This window comes from Anoplopoma fimbria, chromosome 24 (assembly GCF_027596085.1).
Source record: "Anoplopoma fimbria isolate UVic2021 breed Golden Eagle Sablefish chromosome 24, Afim_UVic_2022, whole genome shotgun sequence".
Classification (NCBI taxonomy): Eukaryota; Metazoa; Chordata; class Actinopteri; order Perciformes; family Anoplopomatidae; genus Anoplopoma; species Anoplopoma fimbria.
Genome location: NC_072472.1, coordinates 1960745 through 1982575, shown reverse-complemented (window position 1 = coordinate 1982575; position 21831 = coordinate 1960745). Strand labels below are relative to the sequence as shown.

General features: G+C 40.9%; 1 protein-coding gene across 2 annotated transcripts in view; it reads left to right on the top strand.

Moving 5' to 3' along the window:
* Window positions 1–910: 910 nt before the first annotated feature.
* Window positions 911–21831, top strand: part of klf8 (Kruppel-like factor 8) — a 66011-nt gene continuing 45090 nt past the window's right edge. For both annotated transcript variants that reach the window (XR_008532394.1, XM_054625920.1), the window contains exon 1: window positions 911–1233. Coding sequence is in view for 1 of the 2 variants with exons in the window: in XM_054625920.1 (XP_054481895.1) it covers window positions 1207–1233 (27 nt within the window). In the remaining variant the exon portion in view is untranslated. The remainder of the gene's footprint in view (window positions 1234–21831) is intronic.

Below are 21831 nucleotides of genomic sequence, written 5' to 3'. Positions count from 1 at the left end.
ACACAGACAATAAATACACATACTATACAACTACACAGACAATAAATACACATACTATACAACTACACAGACAGACAATAAATACACATACTATACAACTACACAGACAATAAATACACATACTATACAACTACACAGACAATAAATACACATACTATACAACTACACAGACAATAAATACACATACTATACAACTACACAGACAATAAATACACATACTATACAACTACACAATACAATAAATACACATACTATACAACTACAGACAATAAATACACATACTATACAACTACACAGACAATAAATACACATACTATACAACTACACAGACAATAAATACACATACTATACAACTACACAATAAATACACATACTATACAACTACACAGACAATAAATACACATACTATACAACTACACAGACAATAAATACACATACTATACAACTACACAGACAATAAATACACATACTATACAACTACACAGACAATAAATACACATACTATACAGACAATAAATACACATACTATACAACTACACAGACAATAAATACACATACTATACAACTACACACATAAACTACACAACTACACAATAAATACACTATACAATACATACTATACAACTACACAGACAATAAATACACATACTATACAACTACACAATAAATACACATACTATACAACTACACAATAACTACACATACTATACAACTACATAAAGACAGAGCAGGAATATAAATGCACAGTATATATATGTGGTCCTCCTCCTCCTCCTCCTCCTCCTCCTCCTCCTCCTGGTGGTCAGGAGCTCTGCAGGGCTGCAGGGCTGCAGAGCTCCTGACTGACGGAGAGATGAGGGGTGGGGACGCAGGGTGGGGTCAGAATCAGGGAGAGGCGGAGGAGGAGAAAGGCAGAGAGAGAGAGAGAGAGAGCCCAGCCCTTCAACACACGGCAACAACACCGAGAGGGAGGGAGAGAGAGGGAGAGACGCACCAGGAGAGCTGCTTTTTGGGGGAGAAGGGAGCTTCGACGCTGCGGATATGAACTGAGCAGAAGCCCTGGAAGAGGCTGGGACCGTGTTTCCTACATCATCTGACTGTGAAGCCCTCCTCTCTGCTCCTCCACCAGAGAGAGCTACACCCAAAAGAGCACCGACCGAACCCCCTCCTGCTCCTGCTGCTCCACCCCTCCGCCGCTGCACCGAGATGCACACAGAGACCCGAAACAAGAAAGTAAGTGTTATTGACTTCACTGGTTCATGCATATTAATAATAATAATGTTATTAATGATAATAACAAATAAAAACACATGCATGTGTGGAGGATGTGCAGGGACACACAGAGGTGTCTGCTCAACATGTGCCACATATGACTGTCACTGGTTACATTGTATCCTTGTAGAGGATATCCACTTCATGTTGCAATTAGAGGAAGAGTGTTTTGCAACATTGTGTCATTGTGAGGCAGCATGTTGTCTCCACTGTCCCCCGGGCTCTGCCTCTGTCTGTGCAGGAGGTTAGTTCAGGTACAATTTGAAAAGGCTGTGTGATCTCTGAGAGGCAGGAGAGGAAACGGAAGGCAGAAAGCTGCAGCTTGTAGGACACCATCTTAGCTTTTAAAGGGCCAGCAGCCTCTTCTCAAACACACACACACACACAAACAAACAAACAAACAAACACACGCAGAGCATCCTGGGTAGCAGCCAGGTGCTCGGGGCCCTTCAGAGCCCAAGTGTCAGTGAGGATGAGGAGGTGATTCAGAGAAAGGTTCCATTCAATGTGAGGACTGTGATGAGACAGTGTTCACCTGATGGTTGCTCCTGTGAGGAGATGCTGGAACTCAATATCAGAAGTGAACTTTGACCTGTAATCAGCACGGCCGACCAATCAATGTGTTTTTTTTGTTATTACCGGCATTGTCCAATCTTCACTCTACAAGGGCTACAAGTGCGAATCATTTTCATTGTGATATTTAGTCATTTATTGGATTGATCGGATGATTTTTTGGGGGGAATAATTGATTATTTCCTAATGTTAGAAAATACTTCACAAATGCCCGTCACATGTCAACATATGGCTTGTTTTGTCCAACCAACAGTAACCAAATCCATATTTTTGAGAAGCTGAAAACTCAGAATATTTAACAACTATTAAAATACTTGTTGACAAGTTGCAGGTGAAGGTAATATTTGCACGCCTTGGCATGAAAGCAAGTTGTGGCCCTTCTTTTTGGTCCTTTTCTGATGTTTTATCTGTCTGCACACACTACATTTATTTAGTGTGGATCATTTAGCTGTTACCATAGTTACCATAATTATATAAGAAGTGGACGTAGTCATCGTGACGTCACACATTGGTCCGTTATGAAGCCTCGAGTTTGGTGAGGCTTTATCGCCATCTTGGCTTTTTGCTGGATAAACGGAAGTGACCATATTTGGTGTCGACCTGTCAATCAGTGTGTAGCCCCGCCCTAAAGCATCCCCTGCTTTATGGTCTGTTTGACTCTAAATGGAGCATCATTTACTAAATGAACATCATGCTGTATTGAAGAAGACTTGAAACTAGAGATTGAGACCATAAACTCATGTTTACAATGTTTACTGAGGGAATAAATCAAGAGAGAAGTAGAGTCATTTTCTCATAGACTTCTATACAACCAGAGGAGTCGCCCCCTGGTGGACAGGAGAGAGAATGCAGCTTTAAGAAACTTCCACACAGGAGTTTGCCGCCTGGTTTGGATATAATATTCTTGAGCAACCTCTCAAAATACATTAATTGATCATAAGTAAGGTAAAATAACCAAAGCACTGCCTTGCACTTTATTTCACAGCAACACTTTTTAGAGTTTATTCAAATAAAGTTGACGAGTGTTACGTCGGCTGTTAGAAATGTATTTGTGCGACGATCAGTTGACTGTAAAAAGGAAATAATAAACGACAATGTCAAGCTAACACAGGGACGTAAATAAACTCAGTAGTGGTGTAAATGTAAAGCCACATAGAGACAATGTTCAAGTAAAAGTGATAAATAGAAAAACTAGTCATTAAACTGAACTAAACGGCTTGACAGTAAGCGTTGCCATACGCAACCATTTTGAGAGATTGGCAACCGACTCTTTGCCACGTTTTAATATGTAAAATTAAATATTCAATTTCAGTTTCCAAAAGCCAAAAGCTTTTAAAAGTTAGCGTTGAACTCTGGGAAAATTCTGCTGAATAATGCTAAGAGAACTGAAACACAAGACCAAAAGTTAAGCTTCAGGAATGGAAAAATATATATTTTTTAAAAAGTATTTTCGTAAGTCAAGTGTGGTGAATTCAAATAAATGTCAGTTAAAGCTTTGCCTCTGTTTGCTGTGAAAGTCCACATATTGTATCTGCGTGTATTTTTCCTCTTTGTAAAGTTAAGCAACAACTTATTTTCGGGGCCTATTTTATTTCTTGGGTCTTGGATCTGTGTCGTATCAGCTCGTATAATAAAAGCAGGAAAAGGAGTATTATTTTGGGTGCGAGAGTGAACTGAGAGGTGGAGGGAAAATGTCTTATTGGTCTTTTTCTGGTGGTGTCTGCTTGTTTGTGTCGGTGTTCTCTCTCGGTTCGGGGTCTTATTATCCTCAGGTCCATCCACACACTTCTTCTGAAGTTGAAAGAGCTTCTATGATCTTTCTCCTATTTATTCCAAACAAACATAAAAGGCATCACTTTCCTGTGTGGTGGAGAATTTTTTTCCCTACACCATAAGCACTTACATGAACTATAATTAGACCAGAGAAATAAACCTTAGTATGGCAGACCAGACCTTTATTTACACACTTTAAATATTGTGGTTACTTTACGTTATGTGGTGCACCGGACACAGTGAGTCTGTGTATTGTTGTATAAATAGCAGCAGGAAAAACTACAGATATATGTTTAATTGCTTTCTAATTGAGACCCTTGTGAAGCTCTTCTCTTTCTTACTTTGTGTTTTTTCATTCTCACCTTTGACCCAGATAAATGTTTTTGACGCTGTGGGAGGGGAAATCAATTTCCTCCCGTCACACTTAAGCCTGTGCATTATTGGAAGTGTAGTTAACTGATAGCAGGGTTAATGCTTCTGCCTCATCACAGACGCACAACTGAGCATGCTCCATGGTGTGTGTGTGTGTGTGTGTGTGTGTGTGTGTGTGTGTGGGGGGGGGGTCAGCTGGACTGTAGACGTGAGAGCAGGGTCAGCTGTACATTCCTGGGCAGGGCATCAGCAGGAAAGGGCCCTTCATGAATACAAAGTCTGTGTGTGTGTGTGTGTGTGTGTGTGTGTGTGTGTGTGTGTGTGTGTGTGTGTGTGTGTGTGTGTGTGTGTGTGTGTGTGTGTGTGTGTGAGAGCTGAAGCCTCGCAGTAGGAAATGTTTAACTCTGCTGATCAAAGTTTGATCGACTGAGAGAGTGGATGTTGTGTAGAAGTGTGTCTCCTCCATGTCTGCATTCTCTCTCCTGTCCACCAGGGGGCGACTCCTCTGGTTGTATAGAAGTCTATGAGAAAATGACTCTACTTCTCTCTTGATTTATTCCCTCAGTAAACATTGTAAACATGAGTTTATGGTCTCAATCTCTAGTTTCAAGTCTTCTTCAATACAGCATGATGTTCATTTAGTAAATGATGCTCCATTTAGAGTCAAACAGACCATAAAGCAGGGGATGCTTTAGGGCGGGGCTACACACTGATTGACAGGTCGCTACCAGAGATCTATGTGGAGTCTTTACATCTTTCCTCTTCAGTCAGAATATGGTCATTTCCTGTTCACTGGTTGCAAAAAACCAAGATGGCGACGGTCAAACTCGCTGAACTCAATGCTTCAAAACATCAAATGAAACGGACAATATACGGATAGATATACTATTTATTCACCCTCAGATTGACTCTCTTTGTTATCTGAGTTTCATGGAATCAGGTAATAAAAATGATTTATTTTGCCACTTTTCCCTCTTATGAACATCTCGAACATTTACCCATCACACAGCGGCGCCTGTGATGTTTGTGACAGCACTGCTGACTTTACATTGTGCCTTTGACATCAGGGCTTTTATATGCAGCTTCAATACATTTTAAACACATCAGGAAAACCAGCTTGATGAGACTTGTGGAAACTGTTTCGTGCAGTCAATCCATCAGTGAATTATCTGAGTCACCTTTTATGTTTTGCGGTTGTTGTTGTTGTTATTGTTGCGTGGCAATGCAATAAACCCGTTTGGTTTAAGTCTTACCTGTCTTACACGCAATCACCTTTCCTGGTCAGCTGGTCTTATTATATTGGTGCTATTCAGAGAAAAGGTGTCAAACTTGAATGTGCCACAAATAAAAGTTTTTAAAATACCACTTAAGTCAGTAAGCACAAATCAAATCAGCTAAATATTCACTGTGATTAATAAATAAATCAGAAGTTGTCTTTAGCATTTTCACTCTCCCAGCAGTTGACCTTGATGTGAAAGTTCTTCATGTACATACTTCGCCTTCATGAGGAAGTTATTCCATTAAAATGATTGAATTTCTAGAAAAATACTACTTTTACTCTCTTGTGTAGAACGTATGATGTCAAGCTGAAGAATTACCTGCAGCGACATGGAGTTTGTTTGAAGAGAACGCACAGAATATGCAAATTAAAGTCCACAAGAATAGTGACATTCATAAAGTCATATGAAATAAACTGGAGAAGGGATTCGTATTCACAGAAATCCAGTGAAAAAACTATAAAACAATATTTCAAAAGCTGTGTTTCCCTCAGTAAATTATTATTTTTAATTCGTGCACAGTGAAACCAAACCAGACTAAATAGAAAACAAACCAAAAGTATTACTTTCACTTTGATTCTCAGCCCCCTTAAATATAAATGAACATGTAATGTGTTAGTGTCCGTGACGTAGAATCAGATGCATCCTTCTCAAACTTCTGTCTTTAGAAAAAGAAAATCTGTCACAGTGGAGACACACAGATTTTTAAACCCACAAATAGACCAGCATGCAATGCTTCTGCAAAACAGGTTGGGGTTTGCAGCACGCAACTGTCACTGTTTCTTCACTGGAAAAAACCAACGTGATTCCTGTATTGTTGTCTACCCACGCCTATGTATTCCTCTTCTAAATGAAACTAGTTCACAGCAGGGGTGCGTTCACTGCCAACAACGGTTTGCAACGTGGTTGAATTACACATCTGTGTCTCCATCAGAATGTGACGGGATTTAATGAAGAACCCCCCCACTGAAGTAGAAGTAGGTGCATTGAATAGTACATTACAGCACCTGAAGGAGAGCCTGGCACGTGTTGGATGTCATAAATTGATTCTTGGTAATGGTATTAAATGTCCAGAGGTGCGTTTGTAATTTAGAGGCTCTTGTGACCTGGAGATCAGGAGTCTCATGCTTCACTGGCGGAGCTAAGGGCGCTCTAATAAGCGGCCTGTAAGTGCTGTAAGGTGGCGAGGAGCGGCGGCGGCAGCTAACCGGCTCACTGCACTTTTCCATTTTCAGTTTTTATGTGATGCTCGTCTTATTCAGAGTAATTTACGACGTGTGCAGCGGCACAATAAGCTCCAGTTCCTCAATCACAGACGTTAAAGGTGCAAAGAGTTGGATTTTTCATGTTCCCCCCGCAGAAGCTTGTAGCAACCACAGCTGACTGTGTGTGTTTGTTTGTGTATCAGGTGGTGAACCAACCCAGCTGACAGATGAAATAGCGTGAGGTATGAGGACAGGGTGTGAGGAATGGACCCGGTTCATGAGGGCCATCGCAGGGGTCACTGCTGGCGGGTGGCGTTTTGGTCGGGGGTCATTCAGTCAGGCTGAATCACTGAGAATGAATGGGAGGCAGGAAGTCTGGGGAGCAGAAGGGAGGGAAATGTCAGATCTGTGCTTTTCATCAGTCTGCAAGCTACTTTAGAACCAAACAGAGCGGCACAGAAATGGATTTTCTTTCAAATCTTTTGAGTGAATCCATTGATTTTAAAGACACAATGAAATACGAAGGAAATATGCAGATTTCTAACCAATATTTTAAGTTGTAAAATACAACTTTCTAGTAATATATATATAGAAAAGAACATATCTAAATGAAAGATACAGCATTTAAAGGAAGCTCTTGAGTCCTGAACTCAACATTAACTTTGGACCTGACTAATGCTGTTTTGCATAATGGGAGAAAATCCCCGCAGCCATGATCCAAAGTCTCGAGTAAAAGCCTGAATACCTGAGATGTGGAGGTGTTCAGATTAATGCCCACGGTTGGCTGGGTATGGTTTGAAACATGATGATGCCTGTACCAATACCAAAGACGGGATTCATTTCCTTTGTAGGAAAAAAGAGGAAAACAAGATGACAGGTAACCTTTTGAACTTTTGGGCAAATCGAAGTACGCTTGCAGTGATTGGCTGTGAGCAAAACCAATAAGTCACCTTGTTTTAGATCTGTTTGGTTGCAGGTATCGTTTGCAGAGCCACACCCTCTTTTCAATTCAGTCAATTAGTCGACTAACTGGTAGTTTTGTTTTTGAAGCTTATTTCCAAGAAACTTATGAACACATTTCTGGTAAAAAAAAAAAAAAGATTTAAAGTGGTGCTTTTTGTGTGATTCTTTGTGGAGAAACTCAATTTTACAGATCTGTCAATTAAATCAACTAATCAAACTTCCAATTAGGACGAGCCTAATTGTTTCACTGGAGAAGCTTTGATACTACTTTGATTATTTAAGAAGGTGCTCTACGTATATATGTTTGGATGTCCACATACTTTTGTGTACATTTAATCAATTTTAGAGAGCAGATTGGTGTGATTTAGCTTAAATGTTGGGTGGATGATACATCTCGATGCTGATTGGTTCCCCACTGTCTCTGCATTATTCAGGTAGGAGAAACGTGTTGCTGATTTGCTGCACTGTAGCTCGCCGTGTCTGGAGGAGGGTTAACAGACTTTGTTGCCCTGGATTCAGCAGAGCAGTGCAGTTCATCGGTGGTGGGGGGGGGAAGTTGTTGGTGTAGTCACGGTCTCTTTTTTTTTCAGTGTTTGCTGGGCGGCCTTGCTCAGGCTGGCCTGCCCCAGGGCTTTAGGGCTATTTATAGAGACACAGCAGCGTTTATATGGTGAAGTCGGAGCAGAGCTGGCTCATTCTCCTTCTCCATAATTCCTACCGTTAAGTTCCAAACATTTGAAGCTTTCCCAACATCTGAGCTGCTGATCTGACCTTGATTTGAGGCTTCAGACGGAGACAGGAGTGTGTTTGCAGAAAGAAAATGTAAATTTTGTCATCTTGTCACCACGTTGCACGGTGCAGATGATGGAAAAAACCACAAACGAATCACAGCCAGCCTCGTGGAGATGTGGGTCGGATTCCATGAGTACGTTGAGGCCTTCTGGAATCTGCTGGACGTCTGTGCTTCGTTTATAAAGTTATGTTCTGGGTGGTACTCAGCGGTTCGGTATTTGTTGGATCTGTAAACAGAATAGTTCTTGTAGTCAGACTGCTGGCACATGTTTCCTGAACCTGAACCAGTTTTTTCGGTGATCCAGTTGGAGTCGTGATCTGTTACAGGATGCTCTGCTGCAGCTCGAGAGGCAGACTGCAGCTCCTTCTATTACTCTCCTCCTACTTAATTTTCACTACTACAGTCTGACATCCACACCATCTGGAGGAGACGCTGAAATGAATACGAGCTCTGCCTCTAGAGCACCGTTTCTAACGAGCCTGATATGAACTCCACACAAAACATACTTCAGGATTTTATCCAATAAAACCACAAAGAGGAAAAGAAAGCTGGAGCAATGAATGGATATATAAGAGTCCAAATAGATGCATATAATACATACAGACATTTTGCCCATTTTCTTTTTTTTTTAACTTTTTGTTGATTTATCGTTTTATAGTAAAATGAATGCATCATAATTTCCCAGGTTATGTCTTTAAATTGCTTTTTCTCTCATGTTAACAGACCAAACACAAAGATACTCAATAAAGGCATTCAACTAAGAATGAATTTCATTGTGAATTGAATCTGTTGATTATTTTCTTGATTAATCGATTACTTGTTTGGTCAATAAAATAGTGAAAAATGTCGATCAGCGTCTCTCAAAGCCCAAGATGACCTCCTCCAACCAGAAAATATTTACGTTTAAGTAGCTGGAATTATTTTTTCTTAAATAATTACTCAAACCAATTATAAAATTCTTGCTGATTAATGAAACAGCTGACAACTAATCAATTTGCTGCTTTAATTTAATTTACAATGATATAAAACAGAAAAAAAGCCAGAAAATCTTCACATTTGAAAAGCCGGAACGAGAAAATGTTTTGAATTTTGAGCTTTATAAATAAAAGCATTGTCTGCCTTTTGTTTTTGATTCAGCTACCAAACCTATTTGAATTTGAATTAAAAAAAGTCTGAGATGGGGAAGTCTGGAAAAGGCAGCCAGCCAGCCATGAAAACGCCCTAAATCTGATTTGGTTCAGAGTTTACTGCCAGTTTAATCCAGAATAGATGTCTGGCTCAGTTAGCTGTTAGCTGTTAGCTTAAATAAAACAGACATATTATAATTGGTGGCTGTTTGTTGCTGTCTCTTCTTCTGTCCATCCATAACCGGCCTGTCAATCATAAAGACATGACACCGAAAAGCAGAAGGATGATGGAGACGAGAGAGTGAGAAAGGTGGTGATGAAGTGAAACAACACACTCTTGTTTATACACACACACACACACACACACACACACACACACACACACACACACACACACACACACACACACACACACACACACACACACACACACACACACACACACACAGTTCCTTGGAACAGCTTGGCCGGCCCAGCAGCCATCTGTGTTGACTATACATTGAAGTGACAGTTTAACTCTGTCTGTCTTAATGTGATAATCTGTCATCCTTGTATGTTTTGGAGGTTCTGGCAGCATTGTGGTTCTCCGGTTGTCCTTCTGTTTACACCAAACAAACTGGAAACCTGGAGCACATCATTTCCTGGAGAAGCTACCACATGGGGAGCGTTTCAAGGTTCAAAGTAGAATTTATTGTAATTTCCTCCATCCACACTAGTGGATTGAAGTTGTTCCTTCAGTGCTCTGGTGTAAGTAGCAAAATTAGTTTTAATTAAAAAAGTTTTATAATAATTATATCAAATTAAATCAAAAAATAAATAAATGTAATATAAAAAAGAATTTGTTTTATTTAAATTAAATTAAATAAAAATGTTATAAATGTAATACACATTTTTTTTATGTTATTAAAATTGTATTAATAAATTAAACAAATAACTATTTAAATTTAAATATATTTTATCAATTTAAGAAAAAAATACTGCACTTAAAAAAATAAACTAAAACAAACAATTCATAAAAAGAAAAAGGGCGTTTAATATAGATTTGGAACCATTTCCCAGCAACTTAAACTGATCTTCAGTTCAGGGTCGAAGCTCATTGATTGAAAGCTTTTACTGTGAAAATGCTACAGGACGTACTTTTTAAATTGATAATTTTTTTGTATTTTCTTTTGGTGTGCAGAAGCGTCGTTTCCTTTAAATGACTCTTCATGAAGAGACAGGGGGAGCTGGTTAAACTTTTCCTTGTTCAGCCGTTTGATTGGCCGACCTGTTAAACGGATATCAGATCAGCTGATTGGCTTGGTTGCTTGTACAGCGAGTGACTGAGTAACTAGTTCACTATATGTGAAAGTTCACTGAATGTATGTGAAAGTTCACTTTCACTTTCTCTGGATGTATAGACGTCTGTGAGAAAAGCACCCTACATTATCCCCTCATTTACTAAAGCATGTTTCCATTTACAGTCAAATAGACCAAAATATCCTCATATGATAACTTCTATTAACTGGTTGCCAAAAGCCAAGATGGCGGCGGCTTAAAGACCAAAGTCAAGGCTTCAAAATGTCAGTCCAGTAACCAATGGGTTGCACTTCTTATATACCGTCTATGTGTTATATGCTGAAGAGATTTTAACGTTTTGTTCTCTGATATAAAATAGGTCAGTAAACACCCCTCTGGTGAATTTAGAAGCTTTTAGGTGTCTTAAAAAAGTGTGATGTCATGTGACCGCGGTGTAGTTCTTTTATAGCCTAACGTTAGCTTTTTAATTCTCCTGACAAAAATCATAAAAGTGGAGTTGAAGATTATTTTGATGAACAAAACATGTAAATATCATGAACGTTGCCTCAGAAATATTTTCATGAATAATCCAAAATCAAATGGAAGTTTCCAATTGGCTTTTTGTTGAGGGAATGAGTGATGCTAACTTCCCTGTTGGACTACACAAATATGACATCCCTGCAGAACTCTGATGCTATTGACATGTATGTCGCCGTCTACCTGAAAAGAAATGTGAGACAGGAAGCAACAGAGATACGGGGAGAGAAGAAGAATGGGCTTGCAAGAGAAAGTAAACTGAAAATGACACACAGATGCACAACAAAATTCAGTTGCAGCCCAACAAACACATGACAAACAAAACAAAACACAAAATAAATAAATTCCTGTAGTGCATTTTTTGAATTTCCGTCTTAAGGAATGTAAACGGCAGCAACAAAACGGGTTAGATAATATGTCGGACATCTTTAACATTGTCCATCAACTTTGAGCATCAAGCATCATGATGTAAACACACAGTCCAGCGCTTCTCGTCCCACCGGAGGGATGGTGTGTATGATGTGTACGTAACAGCAATCTAATACGTTTGTAGAATCTGTGTGTTTGTGTTTGATTGTGTGCTGACTGTTTGTCATTGGCTGGCTGGTTTGACGCCGGGAGTCTTCAGGATTAAACAATACCAGCGTCTGAGAGTACGAAGAACAGAGTTTATCTGAAGGTCACGAAGCTGCTGGGAGTTTGTCATGTGAGCCGCGGTTCAGAAAGCACCGCTTTGTTAGCACTGTGGTTTATAATAGCTCACGTCTCTTCTTGTTCCGTAACATTTCTTCTTGTTGTTCTTCTTTTTCTTCTTCTTCTTCTCATCTTACCCTTCCTCAGTCCTCTGCCTGCCCTCCATTCACAGTATGGCATAAACTGTCGTGTGTTGATAATAATGGGTTTTCTCTGCTACTCCAAAAAACAGCGAGCCATCCAGCCCGTCTGTGAGCTAATATCCCTTTTTTTGGAAGTGGCCCTCGTTGGCAGCTCCTGTTGGAACCTTGCCGTTTTAGCATCAATGGTAACTCTGCCCATTGAACCACAACCAGTAAAAGAACCTCAAACCCACCAGTGGACGTGTTTACATGCTTTGTAAAACATTCATAGCAGGAATGTGTGCAGGGTGTGAATTCTACTGTGGTAGTTTTGAAAGCATGCAGTCTTTTGGTACCAGCATACAGTGTTTCCAAAGAAATCCAGACAGGTAATTGTTTTCCTGAATCTGGAGATTGTTTCAGCGTGACTCTGATATCATTCTGTGGATCTATAGGATTGTGTGTGTGTGTGTGTGTGTGTGTGTGTGTGTGTGTGTGTGTGTGTGTGCAGTATTCATTAGAAATGAGATGAGGTGTTCGTTAAAAAAATACAACTTTGGCTTGTTGAAAATGGGAATCTGTTGTGTTAAAGCCAGATGTTTAGGTGACCCATCCATCCTCTTCCTCCCACATCTGTTTTTTATTTTCCTCCTTTTCTTTATTCATAATTACTTTTTCACTTTCACAAGAGTTTAACACAGAATCCTGAAGAGATATCGAAATTAAAGGAGGAAAAAATGAACGAGAAAAGGAATGAAACTGACGAAATGAAGTTTTGGATTCTTGCTAAAAACTACTCATGCTTTTTCTTTTTTTGGTTCTCGTGATCAGATCTGACTTCCCCTCTCTATAATCTAATAAATATGTATAAACATGGCATTATTCTGCAATTCATTGTTCTCTGACATGGAAAAATGCAAAGGAGCGTTATTCAAGTCGGTATTCCGAGTTCGCTGATAAACAAACCTGATGTCACAGCCGAATCATAACTGATATTTCCATTCAATTGATTTGTGGTTGATATAAATCATTTCCAACTTGAAGTGGAACACAGCGATTCAGTTCTTTTCCCTCTGAGCGCCTTGCAGGATTACTTTAATTACCTGAAGCTAATTGCTCCAGCTGTTAGGACGAGCTGTAAAAAGTACAAACGGTTCACATGCAAACCACAAGCGTAACTACCTCCTCAACAAACAACTAACCGACATTTAAGTATGTTCAGATAACTGAAGACCGACTCTGAATGCTGAGGTTTGAGTTTTCGCACCACACCCTTGAAAAGTTAAAATATTAGAGCTCAGAACTGTAAGTCTGGAATTTGTAAAAGATGTAAGAACTCAACAGAACTGGATGTTCAAGGGAGAGGACAGTGTGTGTGTGTGTGTGTCTGTGTGTCTGTGTGTCTGTGTGTGTGTGTGTGTCTGTGTGTCTGTGTGTCTGTGTGTGTGTTCGTTATTGAGGGTAGCTGAATGTGTGCTTCTTGTGAGAATGTGTGACTGTGAATTATGTGAATGACTGTGTGTGTGTGTTGAGGAGCTGGGAGTGTGTCGAGGGGGTGGGGCCTGTCAAGTGTGTCTGCGTGTGTGTGTGTGCACATTCTTCTCCCGAGAATGTTTGCTGCATGCTCTGTGTGTGTGTGTGTGTGTGTGTGTGTGTGCATGTCTGTGTGTGTGAGTGTGTGTTTGTGCGAGGATACTGGCCGTGTCACCTCAGATTAGGCCTTGATGCCGCGGCGGTGGTGTTGGAGGGTGGTGGCGGTGGAGGGTGACCCCCTACCAACCACGCCACCGTCATTAACGGAGGGGAAAGAATCCCGTAGCCATGGCAACCGCCGCCGCGCTGCCAAAACCGGCCACATTGAAAAGAAAAAAGGGGGGGGGGAGGGATTGGAAGAGGAGGAAGGTGGTGAAGGTGGGGGTTGGGTGGTGGTTGAGGTGGAGAGGGTGTGTCTCTGTGTGTGTGTGTGTGTGTGTGTGTGTGTGTGTGTGTGTGTATGTGTGTGTGTGGTGACAGATAAGAGGTTATGGGGCTGATAGAGAGAATGATGATGATGATGATGATGATGATAGGGAGGGAGGGATATGATCAGATAATGAGGTCAGGGTTTCTAGGATGAACACACACACACACACACACACACACACACACACACACACACACACACACACACACACACACACACACACACACACACACACACACACACACACTTCTTGGGAAAAGTATTCAAATATATATATATAAACTGTTTATTTTCATACCAGTGAAGCCACTTTGAAAGCCACTAACTGGAAGTGGAAACAAGGTCAAAGGTGATGAAGCTCAGCTAATCATCATCATCATGTGACCTCAGCAGCTTTCTGACCGCATTATTCAAGGATCATTTATGCTCTTTATGCCACACAGGGATGTACGAAACAAAATGCAGTTGTAGCCCATATGCAACACAAGAAAAACTAAACAAAAACAGTAAATTTGCATTATAAGAAATGTAAACAGCAGCAAAAAAACCAAAACAATTCTACGGGCAGATAATATGGAAACATCTTAACTTTAAAAATTAAACATCAAGAAAAACATTGTCCATCAAGTTTGACTTTGTTTGAGCACCAAGCATCATGATGTCAACACACGGTCCATATTTGGGGCATAATGGCGCACAAACGGTTTAAAATATGGACGTAGTCTCCGTGACGTCACCCAGATGTTTCTGTAGAACTGTTGTGAAGCTCAAAGTGGGCGGCCATCTTTGTAGTGGCAACACAGCCTAACTCGACGATGCATTAGCGCAGACAGCTAGCAGCTAGCAGCCTGAGATGACAAGCACCTGTCACTCAAAGCCACGCCCTTTATTATGCACAGAGTTCCTGGAGTTTAATTTTTGTAGTAAAATACTTTCATGAGTTGGTGATATGAGTGATATGCAAAGCCTATCTGCTGTCAGAGAGTGTGAGCTGTTAATCCTGTTTTTATGATTCATATAGTCGAGATTATAAAGATTTAGAAAAGACACAAAGTGCTTCGTCATTAAGAGCAGATATAAACACTGGAGCCTTTTAACAAACTAAAGCACACTGAGGCTTGACCCTGTAGAATTTAAATTCCTAGTTGGGTCTTAGATATTAAAGGTGGAACAGTGCAGAGAATACTCAAACAGCTATTGCACCCAAATCCAAAGAGATGAAGAAGAAGGATTACTTAATAAAATGCAGGTTAACAGCAACACAACACCACATAACCAACAAACTGACAAAGAACAAAGGAGCTGGGCTGCTTTATGTAGTGATGCACTGATGGAGGAAGTGAGAACAGGTGAGCTGGAGGTCAGCTAACGAGGTGACAGGTGAGAACACTCACAGAGACAGGAAGTGACCTGAAAGGAGAGGAGAGGACACAAAATAAAATAGTAATGGAGCAGGAAAAGTATGATAATAAAGCCTGTGAAAACCTGGTTGAACATCTGACGTTAAACAGTAGCTGTTTTATGTCTCACTTGTGTTTGCAGACGGACCAACTTTTGGTTTCTTTTTCATAAACTCTGCTCAGACCGCCCGATAAAACAAACCCGCCACCGTGTTTGTGTGTGTTGTTTGAGGTTAACTCTCTCCGACGAGCACTTTGAATCCAGTGTGAGCTTTAGAGAAGTGCTCTGACCGCAGAGTTGTGGTTTGGGCATGTGTGTGTGTGTGTGTGTGTGTGTGGGGGGGGGTGGGAACTGTATTTAACTTAATGCAGAGTACACTAACTTTGTCTAGTGTGTGTGTGTGTGTGTGTGTGTGTGTGTGTGTGTGTGTGTGTGTGTGTGTGTGTGTGTGTGTGTGTGTGTGTGTGTGTTTGTGTGGATAAAGAGGGCGTGTAGCGGAGCAGCGGCTGCAGCTTTGCGTCAGCAGGGTGTGGTGTGATAACAGCCAGGAAGCTTCTCTCTGAGTCTCTCTGCCAGCCAGATGGAGACACACCCAGCTGTTCTCTCTTCTCAGCATAAAAACACCAAACTCTTGTGTTTCTCTTACATACATTTTAAGGAATCACAAGACGGTAGCACTGCTTTCGAACTTGCGTCGGAGTAGACATAATAATCTGAGATGAGTTCAGGTTTGGCTGGTTTCCAACATGCGGCATCTGTCGGGCCATGAAAGAGCCAATCAGCAGCAACATGAGGCAACTAACGGAGGCCAAACAATTCAAGCCTAATGTGCAAAGCGAAAAAAGTAAAAAAAAATCAAGTGTGTCCACATGGAAACAGTCACGGTAACATGTGGCAAACACCAGACAAACATGCATGAACAAAGGGCAGCAGTGCTCACGAGCTAAAACAACGAAGCTAAACAACAGCAACAAAATGAGGGAAAATGCATTAATAAACTGTGTCCATGTATAAGATAAGATAAGATAAGATAAGACAAGATAATCCTTTATTAGTCCCGCAGCGGGGAAATTGACAGGATTACAGCAGCATAGATATAGTGCAAACAAGGTACATAGTAAAAAAAAAAACAAGTATAGTATACAACTAAGAAAATAGTATTGCACAATATGAAAGGAGTCACTTACAGTATAAAACAAATATGATAATAATGTAATAAATCAGTTAAATGCAAACAAAAGTGCTTCACATAAAAAAAATCTGCATTATACAATTTAAAAAGGACAATAAAAACAGAGGGTAAACTGAGTACCTTACCAGAAGAAAACCACCTGCAGCGTTTTGTTATTTTCTCGTGGACGTCAGAAATATTCCGTGAAATTGCGCGGCAGTTTAATATCAGCCGACTTTAAATAAATGTTCGTCTTTGTAAAATAATTAATTGTGTCGATTTTGCATTAAGATGCAAACAATAAAATAGGCACGGAGACACCTAAATTCAGAATGTGAACGTGAATAAAAACTCTGTAATGAAAACAGCCAATCTGTTGTCATGATGGCAAAGAGAACAAAAAACAGGAAAGTGCTAAAAGCATTGGCATTCAAGTGGACGTACAAAATGAAAAGGAGGAAAAAGAAAAGCCAAATTAAAACAAAATTCAGGCAGAGTGAATCATCATAATGTTCCTCAGTCTGTCTTTTGGCAACGTGAGTGAAAGAAATTTAATTTCACACCACTTATATTTACACACAAAGACAAACGTCCTCCCAATTCTTCCACCTTTCTTCTTTCTCTCCATCTCACAACTTCTCTAACTTTTCTTTTCTTTATCTCTCTGCATGTACGTTTTTTTCATATTATCTACAAGACGGATAACATTGTGCAATAGCAGTGACCTTTGACCCATAGACTGTATATAAGCAGTGGATGTAATCACCGTGACATCACCCATTGGTTTGGGAACTGACGTTTCGAAGACATTTTTGCCATCAGCGTCTTGGTTTCTTAGCCATCACCATCTAGTTTTTTAGCCATTACCATCTTGGTTTTTGGCCCACCATCCTGTTCTTTTGAATAAGACATTTTTAGGCGACCAAATATTTACAATTAACTTTCATGAAGTGAAAACACTCTGTGAAAGGGTTTATGTTGTAATATGAACTCTAAGACCGGACTAAGTCTCTGGGTCAACCTGTCAATCAGTGTGTAGCCCCGCCCTAAAGCATCCCCTGCTTTATGGTCTGTTTGACTCTAAATGGAGCATCATTTACTAAATGAACATCATGCTGTATTGAAGAAGACTTGAAACTAGAGATTGAGACCATAAACTCATGTTTACAATGTTTACTGAGGGAATAAATCAAGAGAGAAGTAGAGTCATTTTCTCATAGACTTCTATACAACCAGAGGAGTCGCCCCCTGGTGGACAGGAGAGAGAATGCAGGTTTAGAATGCAAAGGTTGCTTTTACATTTTGACCCTTAAATGCCTCGTTTGTCATTAATGACTCGTCCTTCCGACAGGCAGCAGGCAACTGTTGTTGTTGTTTCACTTTTCTTTGCACTTCAACTCTAAGGTTAGATAATGCATGTGTGTGTTTGTGTGTGTGTGTTGTCATGTAATCCTTCAAATATCAGGATATCGGTGAAACATTTCTGACTTGATGGTGCAGGTTCAAATTGAACCCGTTAACCCCGACAGTGCTTTTTGTTACCAATGTTGGTGTTGACATGCAAAATCTTGTAACAGCAGGTTCGGTGATTGACATCTTGTCAGTACAAAGACAACACTCTCCTCTCCTTAGAAAGAAAACCGAAACTATAGTTACATGAAAACAAAATCAAGCTAAAAGCAAGGCTGTTGTTTATCTTATTTTTTATCATTTCCAATCAATGCAAATGATAGAAACTCGTGTTTATTCCTTTAAAATATATATCAGACATAATAATGTACTGTATTAATAAGTGTGGTTGCGTTTCATCATTATTTCTACTTCTGCTTTTAATTTCTTTGAATTGCTGCTTCATTGCATCTAAACTGTTCTACAGTTCTGCTGTTATGACTTTTTTCCTTCATTAATTCTTTCTGACAAAGCAATGAGGGTCATGCAAATAATGGTTTGCAGAGCGGTGGATCAGAGCTCTCACTGCAACAGTTACAGTAAAGGCCACGTCTCTGTTATCCAAAGTAGGAAGTGAGAGAAAGCTGTCAATAGAAACAGACAGAATGAGCTGTTGAAGTTAATACATACCGTTAGAACACAGTTCATTGTTTTTTAAATACACATAACAAGTGGAAAACGTCACTGAGCTCCTGACGATGTTTCTCAGGATCAGCAGGTTTCCGTGGTGACCGGGGCTCACGGCCGCTCAGCACATCTTATCTTTCTGTTAGTGTTGGAGTCAAAGGATTCACGTCTCTCGGTTCTCCGGCGAGCGTCAGAGCAGCTCCGGCCCTGAACTTCCTCCAGAAACCTCCGGCCTCGTAGGGGAAAAACAACTTCACCCAAAAGCCCAGATGTCCCAGTTTTTCACAAGCACTTAAACGCAGCATGCATTTGGTGATCTGTGTGGAACTGGAGGCATTTCATATAGTCTGAAAACTACGCAAAGTTAACCCGATCTGTCACAAACATTTTTAACATTTCAATACACAGGAGGATTTACAAAAGGCAAAAATGCTAAGATCTTTAAAACATCTGTACGTAAAGTATGAATATTTAATCAGGTTCTAACGTGTGCATCTGTAAAACTGTTTTACATTTGCTCGATATTCGTGTGTAGATTTGTACCGAATTTTACCCACAAATTGGTAGATTGTAGATCATGTAAAACACATTTGTGACCATTTTAAAGGAGAATTTCACTTCATATGTCCGGCCCTCAGTTAGCATCTGACACCTTAGGTTTTGCAGTATGTTTGTTGGCGCTAGTCGTCCATAGTCTGCATTTTTGTGGCAGATTTTGCACGTTGAATCAGCAGCAGAGCACATTGTTTAGAGAGATCACTCAAAAAAAGTGCATGAGAAGAGAAACGGAAGTGAGGGAAGTTTGTTACACAGAACAGTCAGCAGAAGAGATATTGGAAATATGATCTTGTGACATCTCGAGAATCCAGGAGCTTTGCAACGTAACACACGGGCGTCGTGTTTCTGATTCTTCATCTTCACTGAACCTCGTCATTTGAGAAGAGATCATGGTAGTTTGTTTCATGTGTTTGTATCATACATTCATCTATGTATCTTTAGTCATAGGTCAGAGGACTTCCACCACCTGCTGTGCTGTAGAGAGTTATTTCCTCTCATGCAGACTCATAAAGCTCCTTTAAGGTGGTTGTTTGCTGCAGTTGTCCTCTGTCACTGCTGGTTCATTGATATTGGTGTGGCCCTTTTTTTAGGCCCCTGTCCCTTTAAGAGGCGGTGGTCCCTCCTCAGCTGACGGAGGGGTGGAGTGAGTGGAGCTATCAGGGAGTGGCTGGTTGGGGGCTGGAGATAAGTTTGTCCTCTGTCACCGAGCAAAGAAGAAGTGGACGTGTGGTTTCAGTGCTGTGAGTGTGTGTGTGTGTGTGTGTGTGTGTGTGTGTGTGTGTGTGCTTTCCTGTATCACCATCATCACTACCACGTTAGATGTACTGAATGTATTAGTGCATGAATCCATGTAGTTTCCGTAGAGGTTGGTGACGGGTTGTGAGAGGGTTATGAAGAGGAGAGAGGGAGGAAGAAGACTTAGGAGGTCCCAGCTGTGAAAAGAGAGGGTGAGAACAGTTTCCCTCTTTTTACTCTGTTTACTGACTTCATTATTTTCACTGACTTGACTCAGGTTTTTCCTCTTCTCCACCTCGTCCCGCCCCTCTTTCATCTCTCTCTGTTTTCTTTATTTCCTGCATTAGATCATTTTGACACTGCTTTTTTTTTTTTACTCTACTGCCATCGTTCTGGTTCGTCCTCCCCCTTTATATAATATAGAGATGTCTCTGCTTGGTGCAGAGAAGCAACATGGCGGGTCATTTGAATGCAACATAAATATATAAAGAGAAAAGCATTCTGGGAATGAATGAAAATCACAGTTATTGACTGTCTGCACACATCTGATGAGCAGGAACACTTTCTAATCATCAATTTCTGAGGGTTGACATGTTGCCATTGGCAACCGTTTTTGAGAAATTGGCAACCAATCTTTGGCCTTTGGTCCTGACATGATAGAAATATTAGAAACCACTAAACATGGAAGTATCCAGAACATCTTTGAGCTGGACGGAAAATAATACTACAAAGAGTTAAAAACATACACATGACCTGTAGACCTGTAGACCTGTAGACCTGTAGACCTGTAGACCTGTAGACATGTAGACATGTAGACCTGTAGACCTGTAGACATGTAGACCTGTAGACCTGTAGACCTGTAGACCTGTAGACCTGTAGACATGTAGACCTGTAGACCTGTAGACCTGTAGACCTGTAGACCTGTCGACCTGTAGACCTGTAGACCTGTAGACCTGTAGACCTGTCGACCTGTAGACCTGTCGACCTGTAGACCTGTAGACCTGTAGACCTGTAGACCTGTAGACCTGTAGACCTGTAGACCTGTGGACCTGTAGACCTGTAGACCTGTAGACCTGTAGACCTGTCCCGTTCTCTCATTAAGCTGAATATACTACCTCAATTACTCAAAACATGAGGATACTAAAACAGTGGCAACCACCACCACTTTCGGCAACCAAAAGCTGAAGATTGTTTGCGGAGACAGTGTTCACAGGAAGTTCTGTTACTCTGCACCCGACCAGCTTCACCACAACACACACACACACACACACACACACACACACACACACACACACACACACACACACACACACACACACACACACACACACACAGCAAGAGAAAGTAAGGAAGGTCGAGAGGTAGAAAATGAGAGAGGGGGGGTGTGTGTGTGTGTGTGTGTGTGTGTGTGTGTGTGTGTGTGTGTGTGTGTGTGTGTGTGTGTGTGTCTGAATTTGTCTATGTAAAGGAAGTGCAGGCCAAAAGCTTCTCACCCTAATCGCACACACACTGACACACACAACACACACACACTGACACACACTGACACACAACACACACACACACTGACACACACTGACACACACACACACACACACACACACTGACACACACTGACACACACACACACACACACACACACACACACTGACACACACACACACACACACACTGACACACACTGACACACACACACACACACACACTGACACACACTGACACACACAGACACACACACACACACACACACACACACACACACTGACACACACTGACACACACACACAGACACACACTGACACACACACTGACACACACACACATGCACACGTTGACTTTTCCTTCATTTTGCTGCGAAGCCTCTTTCCCTTAGAGGGGGTCCTCTCTCTTCTCATGAAGATAAGGGGAGGGGCTTCTGTGTGTGTGTGTGTGTGTGTGTGTG